Source organism: Octopus bimaculoides, chromosome 19 (assembly GCF_046866305.1).
Source record: "Octopus bimaculoides isolate indiv1 chromosome 19, ASM4686630v1, whole genome shotgun sequence".
Classification (NCBI taxonomy): Eukaryota; Metazoa; Mollusca; class Cephalopoda; order Octopoda; family Octopodidae; genus Octopus; species Octopus bimaculoides.
The window spans coordinates 21,475,342-21,491,202 of record NC_142946.1 but is presented as its reverse complement, the minus strand read 5'-3'; the positions used below and the strand labels follow the sequence as shown (position 1 = coordinate 21,491,202).

The following is a 15,861-nucleotide window of genomic DNA, read 5'->3' as shown; positions in this document are numbered from 1 at the left end:
TCACAACGCCCGGTCTGGGAATCGAAACCGCGATCCTACGACTGCGAATCCGCTGCCCTAACTACTGGGCCATTGCGCCTCCACACGTAAGTAGATAATGGTGCAAATAAATGAAAGCTGTTGGGCTAGATACATAAAATATACATACATATATACATGTAAATAGAGAGAAAACAAAGATTGAGATACCTATCTTTCCATTCTGAAGATGGAGGCTGGATTTATCTAATGTGTATATGCTTCCACTACTGGTTACATATCCTTGACTTTTTGTGAACTACATCTGCCAACATTATGACATAATACTGAGCCCCCAGAAACAGCTGTTGAACCTGTAATACCATACCTTCTCCTCTTAATTTTTTGTGTCATCATACTCTGTGTAAGTGTTGTCTGTTAATATATAAATATTTATATATTTATACATGAATGTTCATCATCTGAATATTTTCAGTCTTTCTTTTCTCTCTGTTTGCATATATATATGTATGTATATTTTATATTTCTAGCCCAAGTGGCTTTATTTGTTTATCTGCATCATCATATCCCTATCTGTTCACCTGGATTCCTCTTATAGCCACCTTTTACCCTGCAGACTTAGTCCCCGGTAAACATTTTGGTGTGTAAGTTCAAATCATTTGAGCGCTACTAAGTGTTCTCTATATTGAGCATCTCTGTATCTCATCTGTTGACTCTGTGCATACATGTCTGTGTGTGTGTATGACTGTATATAGGGATGGATGCATGCATGTATACTTGATGGGCTTATTTTAGTTTCTGTTTATCAAATTCACTTACAAGGCTTTGATTGGTCCAAGACTATAATAGAAGATACCTAAGTATGTCTTGCAGACATCAAGTAACAGATATGAACCCATCCAAGTCCATGACTTATACTCTTATCAATTCCCTAGATTTTCTCATTCCACTAGAACTCAGATTCTACCAAGAATGAATTTACATTTTTTTCTTTCCAGAATTGATTATATCCACTCTGCTCCTGTTCCTATTTAAGAAATCGATGTTAGTTTTTGTTAGTATTTTTATATTTTCTAATCATTAAATAAATTTTTTTTATATCTCATTCCAGGTGATTTAAAACGAAACAGCATAACTTTACAAAATGAACTCTTGAAAAAGAAACATGAATTATTTGGTCCTGAAGCAAATATGTACGAAATCTTTGTCAACCCCAGTTCATCTTTAACAGAATGTAAGTCATTATGTGTGCATGCATGCATGTACACACATGCACACACACTTGTATATGCACACATATTTATTTATACACACATTTGTCAATATTGGGCATGGCTGTATATAATGAGAGTTTCCTTTGGTACCATGTGGTCCATAGTTCTATCTGAGTGTGCAGCATCTTGGGCAAATGTCTTCTTTTCTAGTCTCTGGCTAACTGATGCTTTCTGAGTGAAATTGGTTGACTGGCAGACAGAAACTGAATGGGAGCTCAGAGTGTGTGTGTGTGTGTGTGTGTATGTGTGCGCGCGTGTAGTATTTCTTTGATTCCTTTATTCTTTTACTTGTCTCAGTCATTTGACCGTGTCCATGCTGGAGCACTGCCTTTAGTCGAACAAATTGACCCAGGACTTAATCTTTGTAAGACAACTTCTTATTCTGTTGGTCTCTTGCCGAACCGCATAGTTTTGTGGACATAAACACACCAACATCGGTTTTCAAGTGTTGGTGGGGAGGACAAACACAGCACCTGCCAAATCCACTCACAAGGCTTTCGTCAGCTTGAGGCTAGAGTAGAAGACACTTGCCTAAAGTGCCACACAGTTGGACTGCACCCGGAACCATATGAGTGGGAAGCAAGTTCCTTACCACATATATATATATTGGTATGTAAATGTGTGTGGGTGTGTGAGTGAATGAGTTTGTGTTTCCCTTGTTTTCACATTTGTTTGCTGTTTGCAAGCAATGGTTTACTAGTGGTGTGTAGGCTTGTCATTTATCGTGAAAGCATGTCATGTTGCTTTCCTGTTCTCCTTGTAAACGTGGCTGGGCTGTTTATTGTTCAGTAGGCTGGGAGATTATTATCTTGCTTGGTGACAGGAAGAGCATGCAGCTGCAGAAAACACTCATGCAAGCATAGTAAAATAAATCTTAAAATAACAATGATGGTAATATATAGATTACATAAACTAAAATTATATTTATTAATTAATAGATATATTTAATAAATGATCTCCAGTTTATTATCAAAGTACTTTTTAACCCTCTCATTACTATTATTCTAATGCAATTCGTTGACTCTGTTTTGATTAATTTTGAAAAATAATGATGAATTTAGTAAAATAACTTTGTCATTATTTATCTGGTTCTTGGAGCATAAATTAATAGGATATTTTGTTAGAAGGTTTTAATTTAGATCACTTTAAAATAGGAAGTTTGTATTGTAGAACCAGGGGCACTTTCAGACAGGTTGGTTCAAGCATATAATTCAGTGTGTAAGTCAATAATTGACAGAATTTCTTCTGCCTTTCAAGTTCATACATATATAAAGACTTTCTTTCATTTGAGGATGTAGCTTAAATTCTGCATAATCTTGAAAGATGCTTTGCACTTTGCTTTAATGCAGGCCTGTAAGTAATTTATTTATCATTAAATATAATAATATAAATTATTTACATGTTTTTAAGTTATGAAACAATGTGTTTGTGGTATTAAACTTTTATCTTATTGTTAAATATAATTTCATCAAACTATTTCTCTGTCACTCATGACTTCCATACACTCCTTATCATTTTCTCTTGTATTGTTCTACATATCCTATGTTTTGTAGAACAATACCTTAACTCTTTAGCATTTAGACCCGCTATCATCATCATCATCGTTTAATGTCTGCTTTCCATGCTAGCATGGGTTGGACAATTTGACTGAGGTCTGGTGAACCAGATGGCTACACCAGGCTCCAATCTGATTTGGCAGAGTTTCTACATCTGGATGCTCTTCCTAATGTCAACCACTCCGAGAGAATAGTGCGTGCTTTTACGTGCCACCGACACGAAGGGCAGTCAGGCGGTACTGGCAACGGCCATGCTCAAAATGGTGTATTTTACGTGCCACCTGCATAGGAGCCAGTCCAGGAGCACTGGCAACTATCTCGCTCGAATGTCTTTACATGTGCCACCGGCACAAGTGCCAGGAAGGCGACGCTGGGCACAGGTGCCATCACGATTTCGCTTTCGTTATATCTGGCCAAAATATTTAACTTGCTTTATGTTCAAATTGTCCAAATCTAGCCTCTTACACCAGCCCCACAATCATTCTAAAAATTAATAGACACACATCAAAATCTCAAAGCCGCAAGATAATTCATGATTAATTCAAAACAAAGTGAATAAATAAGTATTACCTCTGACAGAATAATGTGAATACTAAAGGGTTAAGGAGCTTTTCATGAATACTACCAGGTTACTCAAATCCATTTATTGTGACTTAAATTTATATATATAAAATATATATATACAGGGTGGGTGAAAGTAAGTAGGCATTAAAAACTGGTAGTAAAATCCGTATTCCATTTACAAATTTATTGAAACAAATGATTCATGTTCTTTATTACATGGGAAAACGAAAGTAATTCTTCATATTTCAGTGTAAGCACTGGTGGCGTCAACCAGTTTCCTCAAATGGCCAGGGATGGAATGAACAACCTTCTGAAGGACGTTGTCTGGAATATCATCAGCGACCTCCTGAGTCCGTATCTCCAAGTCCTCCAGTGTGCAAAGTTTTGTCTTGTACACCTCTTTTGTGTAACCTCACAGGTAAAAATCACAAGGAGTGAGATCTGGACTTTTTGGAGTTTTGGAGTCCTGCAGTCATAGTCTTCCAGTTTTAGCTCCTCCATGTAATGGAGTTTCCACAGACGAAAATTCAATTCTTTATGCAACACTGTATGTATTCTGCGTCTTGTTAGTCCACTTTCGGGAGCTGCTTGATTTGGTGATTTTTGCAGGCTGTGGTGATTAAATATTTCTTGCACTGTTGCCACATTCTCTGCTGATCAAGAAATGGTTGGACAGCCACTTCTTCTTGCATCATTCACAGAGCCCTTGGTCATCAGCTTTGCCTGACAACTTTTTATTGTCTCTGGACGTAGTGTTGCATGTTTACCTTTCCATGCTCGCCACCATCTCTGAACTAAAACAATGGAATTCCACATTTTATAGCATGCTGTCTTAGCTTGCTCCTGAGCAGTCAAGTGACCGGCCAACTGGAAAATAAGAAATAAGACAATAAGAAATCCCCATTAGTATTGTCTGTTTAAAAAATGTTTTCATCATGACTTCAGTGATACCAAAAATTCTATAAACAATTTCCAATGCCTAGTTACTTTCCTCCCACCCTGTGTATACAAGAGTTACGGAATGGAATAGGTAAGATCCGGGCTATATATGTTTCATAGCGGGCGGAACCTCAGAAGTAGTAAAAATCCAAGCAAGGTGTATATGAAACATATGTATCCTGGATCTTACCTACTCCATTCTGTAACTCTTGTATTCTTATTCACACACCCGGCAATCCTGGCTGCCTACCGTGAAATATAAAGAGAACCTTTTTTCAGCTTATTGTTCTTCAATATGAAAAAATCCACAACCTTCCATCTTAACAAACCACTATTGTCCCTGAAAGTTTTTTTTATTTAGTACGGATTGCTTGAAGCTAACTTTCTTCCTACACCTCGATCCTTGGATCTTACAATTATGTATATATACATACACACACATATATATATAATAAATAAAGTGAAGGTGCATGGCTTAGTGGTTAGGGTATTCGGCTCACGATCGTAAGGTCATGAGTTCAATTCCTGGTGACGTGTTGTGTCCTTGGCAAAAATGAGTAGTACCTGTATTTCAAAGGGCTGGCTTTGTCACACTCTGTGTGTCATGCTGAATCTTCCTGAGAATTGCGTTAAGTGTACATGTGTCTGTGGAGTGCTCAGCCACTTGCATGTTAATTTCACGAGCCGGCTATTCTGTTGATTGGATCAACTGGGACCTTTGTTGTCATAACTGACAGAGTGTCAGTTATATATATATATATATATATATATATATATCAATAGGTATGTATGATCCAGGGATCCAGCTGTAGGGAGTTAGTGAGCTTTAAACTATAGGCAGATAGTATAGAGAACAAAAAGTGCACAGTATACAATAGATTATGTTTATTAACATTGTAAGTTACACACTTCTTTCCAATATCAAAGTTAAAAGGGATTTTAATAAGCTGCTTGTTTCCATGCAACTCACGGTTTAGAAACGAATGTTGCTAAGAATACAAATAAATATCCCAAAAATATAAAGAGTGGAACAGGTAAAATATCGACTACAATTGTTTCATAACTAGCTGAAGTTTGTTACATAAGTATTAATAAACACACTAATCCAGGGTACACTTTTTTCATAACTAGGTGAAGTTCATTAGATAAGCAGTGACAAACACAACACAGCTTAGCTAATCTTCTGGTCATAGTCACCTCAATGAAGTTTATGACTAGATTTGTGTTTGTTACTACTTATCTAATGAACTTCACCTCGTTATGAAAAAATTGTACCCTGGGTTAGTGTCTTCTGCTGTATCCCTGGGCTGATCAAAGCTTGTGAGTGGATTCAGTAGATAGAAACTCTAAGAAGCCTGTCGTATGTATATGTGTGTGTGTGTGTGTTTGTCTGACCACCACTGCTTGACAGTGTTGATGTATTTATGTCCCTGTAGCTTAGTGGTTCGGCAAAAGAGACAGAATAAGTACAAGGCTTACAAAAAAAAAAAAAAAAAAATCCTGGGGTGTCCCAGTATGACTACAGTCAAATGACTGAACCAAATGAAAGATAAAGATATTCTACCTCATATATATATATTTATAATATATATATATATATATATATATATATATATATATATGGGAGAATATACAAAAAATAACAACAGACGAGGACAGGTGGTGTAAATAACAAAAGTATATATTAGTATGACGCTCGGGAATACGGAAAGTCTTTGACATTTCGAGCTACGCTCTTCAACAGAAAGAATACGGAGACAAGGAGAAAAACACGGAGAAAAAAAATTGAATAGTGTTCAGTCAACGGTCAATCATAATAATGGCCGATCATAACAATGACTGACCGGAAGTTAGAAATTCTTATTTCAGGAGAGCTAAGAAAGGGGGAGATAACAAACGGTGATCGGGAACGAGGGGCTGTGTGTGGGAGGTAGACTGCTGGTGATCTTGACGTATGTAGTGTGAAAATGGGGGAAGGGAGAAAGGGAGAAAGTAGTTGGTCAGTTGTAGTGTGTGCGTGGTGTGATGCGAGGGTATTGGTGTGGTGTGCTTGGTGTGATGCAAGGGTATTGGTGTGGTGTGATGTGAGGGTGTTGGGAGGTGGGGAAGGCATGGGTGGAGTGTGGGGTAGAGGTAGGGGTATGTGGGTAGGGTGGGGTATGTGGGTAGGGGTGGGTGGTGGGTGTAAGGAATTGGATGGGGTGGAGTGGGAAGGTAGAGTAGGAGTGTGTTGGGGTGTGGTGGGATGAGCTTATGAGGGGGTGTTGACGAGGAGGGAGAAGGGGAAGGTGGATGTAAGAGAGGGGGAAGATGGATATGGGAGGGGAGAGGAAGAGAGGAGAGAGGGTGGGTATAAGAGAGGGAAGGGGGATTGAGAGAGGGGGAAGGTGGGTATGGGGGGAGAAAGAGGGGAAGGTGGGTATGGGGGGAGAAAGAGAGGAAGAGAAAGAGAGGAAGAGAAAGAGAGTGAGAGAGAGGGAAGAGGGGTATGGGGGGGGGAAGAAGAAAGGAAGAGAAAGAGAGAGAGAGAGAGGGGAAGAGAGTGAGAGAGTAAGGGTGAGAGAGTAAGAGAGTAAGAGTGTAGAGATATATATATATGTGTGTGTGTGTGTATAAAGAGATCTTCTATGTAGTTGCTTGACCTGCTAGGAATAGTTACCACATCTCCCTCCTTTCACATTCTACCACCTTGAAAACAAAGGACACATGGAATAGTGTAGTCCAGAAAGTCAAAGATAAAGAAAAAACAAAACAAAAAAAAACAAAACAAGATGGTCATGGTTGGAGTGCCTTTAGTGTTGTCTTCTGTTCAACTCGAGCCAATTTGGGGCCAGACTACAATAAACATTTATGTTGCTCTTATCTCCTTGTTACTAAACCACTAACTTCTTTTGTCTGTATTTCATTCCATTTCAAACAACTAATAATTACTTTTGTCTTTTTTTTTTTACTGGTTTGGTCTGTAATAAGGGGTTGTTTCCCCATGGCCTTTGCAGACCTGTAAAGACCAGTGAGATCAATATAGTTGATGTTCTTGCACGACTGCACCAAAAACGTGGGCAGGTAGGGAATTCCAGAGTGGGGTCACCATTCTATGGAGAAAGGATCAGGAGAAGTAGCTAGAGTGTGATCTGTGAGTGGTTGGTCTTGGTAGACAATGTGTGTTGTGGATGAAAAGAGGAGACATAAGTGAGTCAGGTGGGTATGGGTGAGAGTAGCATGGGGGTCAATCAGCTCTGAGGAGAAAATGTCACTGTAGTCATCATCATCATCATCATCTTCATCATCTTCATCATCATCATTGTCATCATCATCATTTAACATCTGTTAAATGATTTGGATGGTTCGACAGGAACTGGCCAGCTAGAGAGCCACCATGGCTCGATTTCGTCTGTTTTGGCTTGGCTTCTATGGTTGGATTCCCTTCATCATCATCGTCGTCGTCGTCGTCGTTGTCATCATCATCATCATCATCATTTAACGTCTGTTAAATGATTTGGATGGTTTGACAGGAACTGGGCAGCTGGAGAGCCACCATGGCTCCATTTCGTCTGTTTCGGCTTGACTTCTATGGTTGGATGCCCTTCCTAATACCAACCACTTTACAGAGTGTACTGGGTGCTTTTAACACAGCACTAGCACCAGTGCTTCTCCATGGCACAAGCATGGATACTCTTATGTGAAAATGGCACAGGTGCTTCTATTTGAATGTGAGGTCACCATATATGTACAAGAGTATATATTCACACGCATTTGTATGTATTGTTTAAGCTCTCTATTTATCACCATTAAACTTCTCAATAGACACTTGTTTTTCCAGTTGTTGTCTATTATCGTTTAAAAATATTTTATCCTCAACAAGGTTTGTTGCAATACTTACAAATACACATGCATTCACTCACTGATGTTGCCTGTCTGTCTTACACACACACATAGACACACATACAAGATATAGACATACAGACACACACACAAGCATGAACATGCACATGTGCCCACACACACACAGATACACATACACACATACAAGACACACACACACACACACACACACACACACACACACACACACACACACACACACACACACACACACGCACGCGCACACACACACACACACACACAGAATTGAGTCTGTAATATTTGTTGCATTTATTGTCAAGATCCAGATTTTTATTTTACTATTTTACCATCCCACTTGTTTATACTTTGTGAGTTGTGAGAGTTGAGCTTTTATGAATGAAAGAAATCTGGTGCGTTTTGAAGAATGTTTTGACAACAAAATTAGAAAATTATACACAAATGTAATTTGTTTATTTTTGTACTTTGTTTTCCTTATGTTTTATTTGTTTCTCTATTATTGTAGTACCAAAATGTGGCAAACAAATTTTGGTGAATATTCTCTCGCTTGATGATGGTAGGCAGTCTTTGGTACATATAGCACAACATCTCAGTGAACAGGTTTTACAAAAGCAGTTGAAAATATCTGATATAAATCCTGAATTGATAGACAGATTTTATAAAAGTAAGTATAAGATTTTTCTTATTTCTTTTACCCTTTAGCATTTAAACTGGCCAAATCTGGCTCAAATATTCTACATGTTTTATGTTCAAACTGGCCAAATCTGGCCTCTCACACCTATGCTACAAAGTCATTTTAAAAGTAAACAATTACATTATTGAAATCTCCAAACTGTGAGATAATACATTATTAATTCAAAACAAAGTGAATGAATAAGCAGTAGATTTGATGGAGCAATCTGAATGCTGAAGGGTTAACTTTGGTTCACATTGTTTTTGGTCTTAGAAGGTTTCGGTTTTTCCTTTTAGCATCAACCTACCTGAGACCACCTAAAGGATTAATCCTTTAGCATTGAAACTGGTCATATCTGGCCCAAACATTCCATTTGTTTTATGTTCAAACCAACCAGATCTGGCTTCTTGTACCTACTTTACAATGCCATTCTAAAAATGCTCCTGCTGATGAAGAGGATTGGACTGCAGGTGTTCTGTGCCAGTGCCACTTAAAAAGCACTTGTGCTGGTGCCACGTAAAAAGCACTCATATCAGTGCCACATAATGGCACTCATGCCAGTCTCACGTTAGAAGCATCAAGCACACACTGTAAAGTGGTTGGTGTTAGGAAGGGCATCTGGCTGTAGAAACTAGGCCAAATCAGACTGGAACCTGGTGCCAGCATGGAAAATGGATGTTAAATGATGATGATGATGATATCATCGAAAGCTGTGATATAATGCATGATTAATTCAAAAGAATGTGAGTAAATAAATGTTACATTTGACTGAGTAATCTGAATGTCCAAAGTTTAAAAGAGTTGAATGCAAGATATCACATAATCATGCAGAATTTCACAGCTTTTTACCAATGTAATGTTTCATTTTCCTGCATAAATGTAATACAAACCCACTTCTGTAGCTGTAGGATGTAACCAGACTAATAACAGTTGAATTTACTGTGTGTACAACTGCTGGTTGCTAGAGAATAGCTTAGGAATTAACAAGGGAATGGCTAAGGAATTAACGAGGGAGCCTTTTAAATCAGATTTTACAAAAGCAGTCAAAAACATTTGATGAAGATCCTGAATAATAGACAAAGTTTTATTTTTCTTTCAATCTCAATTCACATTGAAGTGATGAAAGGTTTAAGGTGAAGTCTTTCAATAGCAATCTGCCTGAACTTGGCTTCCTTAGCCCTTTAGCATTTAAACTGACCATATCCTGGCTCAAAATATTCTACCCATTTTGTGTTCAAACTAGCCAGATTTGGCCTCTCACACCTAGCCTCAATATCGTTCTAAAACTAAACAGATACATCATCAAAATTTCGAAGCTATGAGATAATGCATCATAAATTCAAAACAATGTGACTAAATATTCTTTACATTTGACACATTAACTGAGATTGAAAGAAAAATAAAACACCTTAACAGCCTTTATTAATTCATGATCTTTAATAAATATTCTTGGCTGCTTCTGTAAAATCCAATTTAAAAGTGATTTCACTACTCCTTTTAGCAGGTTGAGTAACTGCATAGAAGCTCCCTTGTCAGTTCTTTGACCATTCCTTTGTTAATTCCTTAAATGCTTAAAAAAAGAGTTTCAAGCTAATGAAGGAACCTCTTTGTGGTCACTAGACTTGCTAGAAATAGCAGCCAAATGTTACTATGGCTCTGTCTAGTCGAGGATATGCTGTTGCTTATTGTCCATTGTGTAGACTGTAGTCGTATTCCCTCCACCCTAACCCTAACCCTGTTGTTGATGAATGAAGGGTCAAGTAACTACAGTCAAGACTAACAGCTAAAACTGTCTATGAGCTGTGACTTCCACATGCCTGGCACTCTGAATATGCAGATATAAAAGTTGTCTGGCATTTTTTGAATTAAGGTCGAATTCCAGGTTTTAGTCACTGTTTTTCCTGTGGAAATCTTTGATTTATTGTGGAGAAAGATTTGAAATTTCAGACATGAAACAGTCTCTCTATATTTAACATTTCGGCAAATAGGGCAGGGGAAACAACTTTGTAAAAAAAGAAAAAAAAAAAAGGATCTAACGAAAGAGCATCTGCGTCGTTCACGAACTGCTAGAAATAGCAATAAAATCTTCCTCACAATATTCCTTTCTTTCTTAAAAGTAGAGAGACTCGTTAGATAATGTAGTTCTAGAAACGTAGTGTCCCCCCCCCCCCCAAAAAAAAAGATGACTTAGTCGTAGATGGTACACCTTTTATCAGTCATATGAAATTGTTGTTTATCAAAGAAAAATATTTTCTTAAAAATGTTTTAATTTGCGATGTTCATAGCTCAGAAATGTCACAGGTTAATTGTTAGACCTTTGCTATGCGTCTATGCTATTAGGTAGATAGGCGAAATTTTACTTATTGAGGTTTGTGTCGCATTGTCAAATCCTGTTGGTATGTATGTATAAACTTGTGGAGAAAAATCTTCATCTTTTGATTTGTACAATAGTCGAAAGGCATTGCACAAGTTGTGCAGTTGTGTACTAGATGTAGTGGTTTACAAGTTGTATTACTGATATTATAATATAATAAAACAGCATATTACAGATACAGTTCTATATTTATGAGATGAGGAATTATGTACATTATTTGCATTATTTATGGGCATATGGCATAGTGGTTAAGAGCACGGGCTACTAACCCCAAGATTCCGAGTTCAATTCCAGGCAGTGACCTGAATAATAATAATATTAATAATAATAATAATAATAATAACAACAACAACATCGAAAAATACCTTAGAAATGAGAACCCAGGTTCGAAATTTCCTCAAGACGCCTGATGAAGGCTGGAGGGTATATCAGCCGAAACGTTGTGTTAACAACAGACAAGATGAGGACAGATATCCGTTGATTGTAAATAATGTATATTACAGATACTATAATAGTGCATTTTATAATCTATGTCACTGTATTTCAGAAGTTCATGATGATGATGATCATCATCATTTAACATCCATTTTCCTTGCTGGCATGGATTTGATGGTTTGACAGGATCTGGCGAGCTGCAGGGCTACACTGAGTTTCAGTGTCAGCTTTGGCCATTTTTTTCTATGGCTGGATGTCCTTTTCCTAATGCCAACCATCTTACAATGTCTACTGGGTGCTGTTTACGTGCTCTAGTGAGGTCACCAACTAAGTTGCAAGACTGAAAACGAACAGAAATGGGAAAGCCTCTGCCCAATGACTAAGTGTGTGTATGTGTTTGGGGTGTGTTAGAGAGAGAGGAGCTGGCTTTATGCCAGGTGCTCAGAAGCTAAAGTATGATACAGATGTCTTGCAGAATTGCAGAAGCTTTGTAGAGTTGGTGATCATCATCAATATCATCACCACCATCATGCTTACACATGCTTTTTCATGATGATGCTAACACTCTCTGCCACTTTTATGAGTTGGTTTATCACTTTAATACTTTTGAGTTGCTTTTGATCTGCTTGACTTTGCAAGGAACCAATCTCTGTTCTTCTTTGCTGGATATTTTCAAAATCTTGGCTGCTTTCCCTAAGGGAGCTGCCGCTTTCCCTGCCATAATATCCTCAATGGATCTTTCCACTTTATAGTAATCAGCATCAGTAGCTAATTCCTGTTGAATCTAAAGGAGTAACTCTGCTTTCTTCCACATATTCTCCTCATTCAGTAACGGCTTATAGTAGTGTTCCGATGCCTGTTTCATCTCACTATTGGTAGGGGTCAGTGCATCAGCAGCATCAAATTTATTAAGATCTTGTATACAGGTATTTTGTAATTGTTTTTCCTACCTGTCTCTCTGTCTCTCCTACCTGTCTCTCTCTGTCTCTCCTACCTGTCTCTCTCTGTCTCCCCTACCTGTCTCTCTCTGTCTCTCCTACCTGTCTCTCTCTGTCTCTCCTACCTGTCTCCCCTACCTGTCTCTCTCTGTCTCTCCTACCTGTCTCTCTCTGTCTCTCCTACCTGTCTCTCCTCTTACTGATTTGTCTGCCAACCTACACTTGTTTATCTACCAAGCAGCTACCTAAATCCTCACCTCCTTCTCTCTCTTTAAAATTCCCTGTCTGTCTACTTACAGTTACATATGGTTGTCCAGCACCGGATCTTATCATCCGATTTGGCAAAACAGAATCCTTGTTAGGATTCTCTCCATGGCAATCACAGTTCTCAGAAATATTGTAAGTTTTATCTTTTTTTCATATCATTTATCTTTTATTTCGAAGGGTTGAAGAAATCAGTACTTACCTTTTAAGCCTGGTATTTATTCTGTTGGTCCCTTCTGCTGAACTGCTAAGTTATGCAGACATAAACAAACCAACATTGGTTGTCAAGTGCTGGTTGGGTACAAACACAACACAATCACAGATATGTACACATAATCACAAAGACACACACACATGTACCCATCTACACACTCACACACATGACAGGCTTCTAACAGTTTCTGCCTACCAAATCCACTCATAAGGTTTTGGTTGGCCCAGGGCTATAGTAGAAGATACTTGCCCAAAGTGTCATGCAGTGGGACTGAACCTGGAACCATGTGGTTGGTAAGCAAGCTACTTACCACACAGCCACTTCTGCACCTGTTCTTTACTTTTGTTTTCCTCTTTCTTGCACCTCTACATCCATTTGATTTGCTTTATTCATTTATACATATAATGCTAGTATGGGAAGGGTGCCACGTAAAAAGCACTGGTGATGGTGCCATGTAAAAAGCACTGGTGATGGTGCCACGTAAAAAGCACTGGTGATGGTGCCACGTAAAAAGCATTCAGTACATTCTGTAAAGTGGTTGGCATTAAGAACATCCAGCCACAGAAACCCAGCCAAAACAGATTATGGTACCTGGTGTAGCCCCTGGTCTTGCCAGTTCCTGTCAAGCTGTCCAACCCATGCCAGCATGGAAAACAGAGACATTAAATTTTGATGATAATGATATTGAAGCACATGTTTTTGCCACTGGATAGTTACAGCATTTTGTATAAAAGTAACAATGGGAAGATATCATCCTACCTTCAAACAACAAAAGGTGAGGCAGGAGGTGGGGTTTCAAAGAAATTTATGGAGTTTTTTGACAGGATCAGGCGAGCTGCAGGGCTACAATGAGTTTCAGTGTCAGCTTTGGCCATTTTTTCTATGGCTGGATGTCCTTTTCCTAATGCCAACCACCTTATAGTGTCTACTGGGTGCTGTTTACATGCTCTAGTGAGGTCACCAACTAAGTTGCAAGCCCTGCAATGTCATTCTAAGAATGAAACAATGAAACAATCACATCATTGAAATTTTGATGCTATGAGATAATGTTTGATTGATTCAAAACAACGTGAGTAAATAAGTGTTGAATTGGACAGAGTAATTTGAATGCTAAAGGGTTGATGCCAATTATATCAATTATATTTCTAATTATTTAATTTCCTCTTTATTTCAGATCTTGTCCATCACATGTAGGTTTGGATTACCTAACATATCTTAGCACTTTAATAGACTATGCTAATTCATCACAGCGCTGCGGTAAATAAAGAAATGACTTGTTTCCCATTCCCATCTCTCTTCTCCTCCTCTTGTTTCTCTGTAAAGCTGTTCAAAGGTTTAATGATTGTTTTGTTGTTGTTATTGTTTCCTCAAAGATTCAGAAATAAAATGCCAAAGGAAAAAAAATTAAAAAAACAAAAAAATTACAAATCAAACTGAAATATAAAACACTTGGTGAGGAAAAAGAAAATCTCTTCAAAAATGAACATGCTCTTTGCAGAAGATCAACAGAAACTTTTAAGGTCTTTTGGAACAAGTTGCTTTGTCTTGGTAGATCAAACTGAAAAATTTCTAAGTCTCTCATTTAGATTACATAGGAAATGGTAACCTAACAAAGGGAGCTAATTCAAACGTCTTTTTTTTTTTTTTGTCTCTCTAATAACAGGGTAGATTTAGATCAGTGGTTACCATAGTGATCCATTTTGGAAAATCAATAACTCTCTCATTCTCTTTTGCTTTATATTTCAATTTAAAAAAAGTAAATTTTTCAAAAAAATTATTGAGTTAACACCTGATACAAGGGAAAAAACATTCCTCAGTTTTTTGTTGGCAGTAAATGTTGTGTTGTAGCCCTTATGCCTAGCTATGGCTTATTGTACAGCATTTTCATAAATATTTTGAATTTTTCCTTACATTTCAAAAGTAAAGGATTTTGCCTTTGTAGCATTTCCAGGATTATAACCCAATTTGGGTTGCTACCCACAAACCGGGAACCACTGATTTAGATAAACTATTCTTCTTAGTATAATAAATATGTAGCCAGCTGTATTTAGATGATGTGTTAGGGGTTGAGTATCTGCTGTGTGTGTTGTTTGTAACTGTCATAGAATTTTTACAGCAACTGAACATTTAACTGAAATGAGAATAAAAATACATAATGTTCACCTTCAGTTAAAAGAACAAAAAAACAATTGATTACTATGTATAGGTAATTAGATAATACTTTTGGGTGAGCATTTTGAGATTTGGTTTTAGTAAATACAATTTATAATTGTATTTAATGGACATTTCTCAATTCATCAGGTTATCCTAAAGAAGCAATGTCATTTCTGCAACTAAGTTGAATGTAAAACTAGAGTAAACTAATTTTTTTTATAACTAATCACTTTAAAAAGTATTTGTTTCCATTTCTGCTAATGACAGAAAATTGTTTCAATGCCATGTTTTCTAAATTCAGATGATTTTTCAGGAGAAAAACTTTAAAAATTTGAGTTTACCTCATAACACAAAATTATACATTAAAAAGACAAAAATATTTTATATATTTTTATTTCTAAAAGTAATATATTTTTCCTGGGGAACCTGGCAAAATTTAGAGATTAATCTGTAGCTTTAAAATCATACAGAAATGGCCAATATGAGAGCGAGGATCTCCAATAAAATTTCTCTGGTTTTTACTGAAGCAATTCCTGCAATATGGTAACTTGTATTGTCATAGTAGATCATAATTCCTTTCTGGTTAACCAAAGAGTATTTTTCACTTCTTAGTAGTGTGGTAATGTCCAATAGTTT

General features: G+C 37.4%; 1 protein-coding gene across 1 annotated transcript in view; it reads left to right on the top strand.

Annotated features, from left to right (window-relative positions):
• The window catches only part of LOC106872942 (dehydrodolichyl diphosphate synthase complex subunit nus1-like), a 46,328-nt gene extending 30,573 nt beyond the window's left edge, over positions 1–15,755 (top strand). Inside the window, exons 2-5 of the mRNA XM_014920120.3 lie at positions 1,091–1,213; positions 8,679–8,837; positions 12,893–12,992; positions 14,246–15,755. Of these exons, the coding sequence (XP_014775606.2) occupies positions 1,091–1,213; positions 8,679–8,837; positions 12,893–12,992; positions 14,246–14,336 (473 nt within the window). The 3' untranslated portion in view covers positions 14,337–15,755. The remainder of the gene's footprint in view (positions 1–1,090; positions 1,214–8,678; positions 8,838–12,892; positions 12,993–14,245) is intronic.
• The last annotated feature ends 106 nt before the right edge of the window (positions 15,756–15,861 follow it).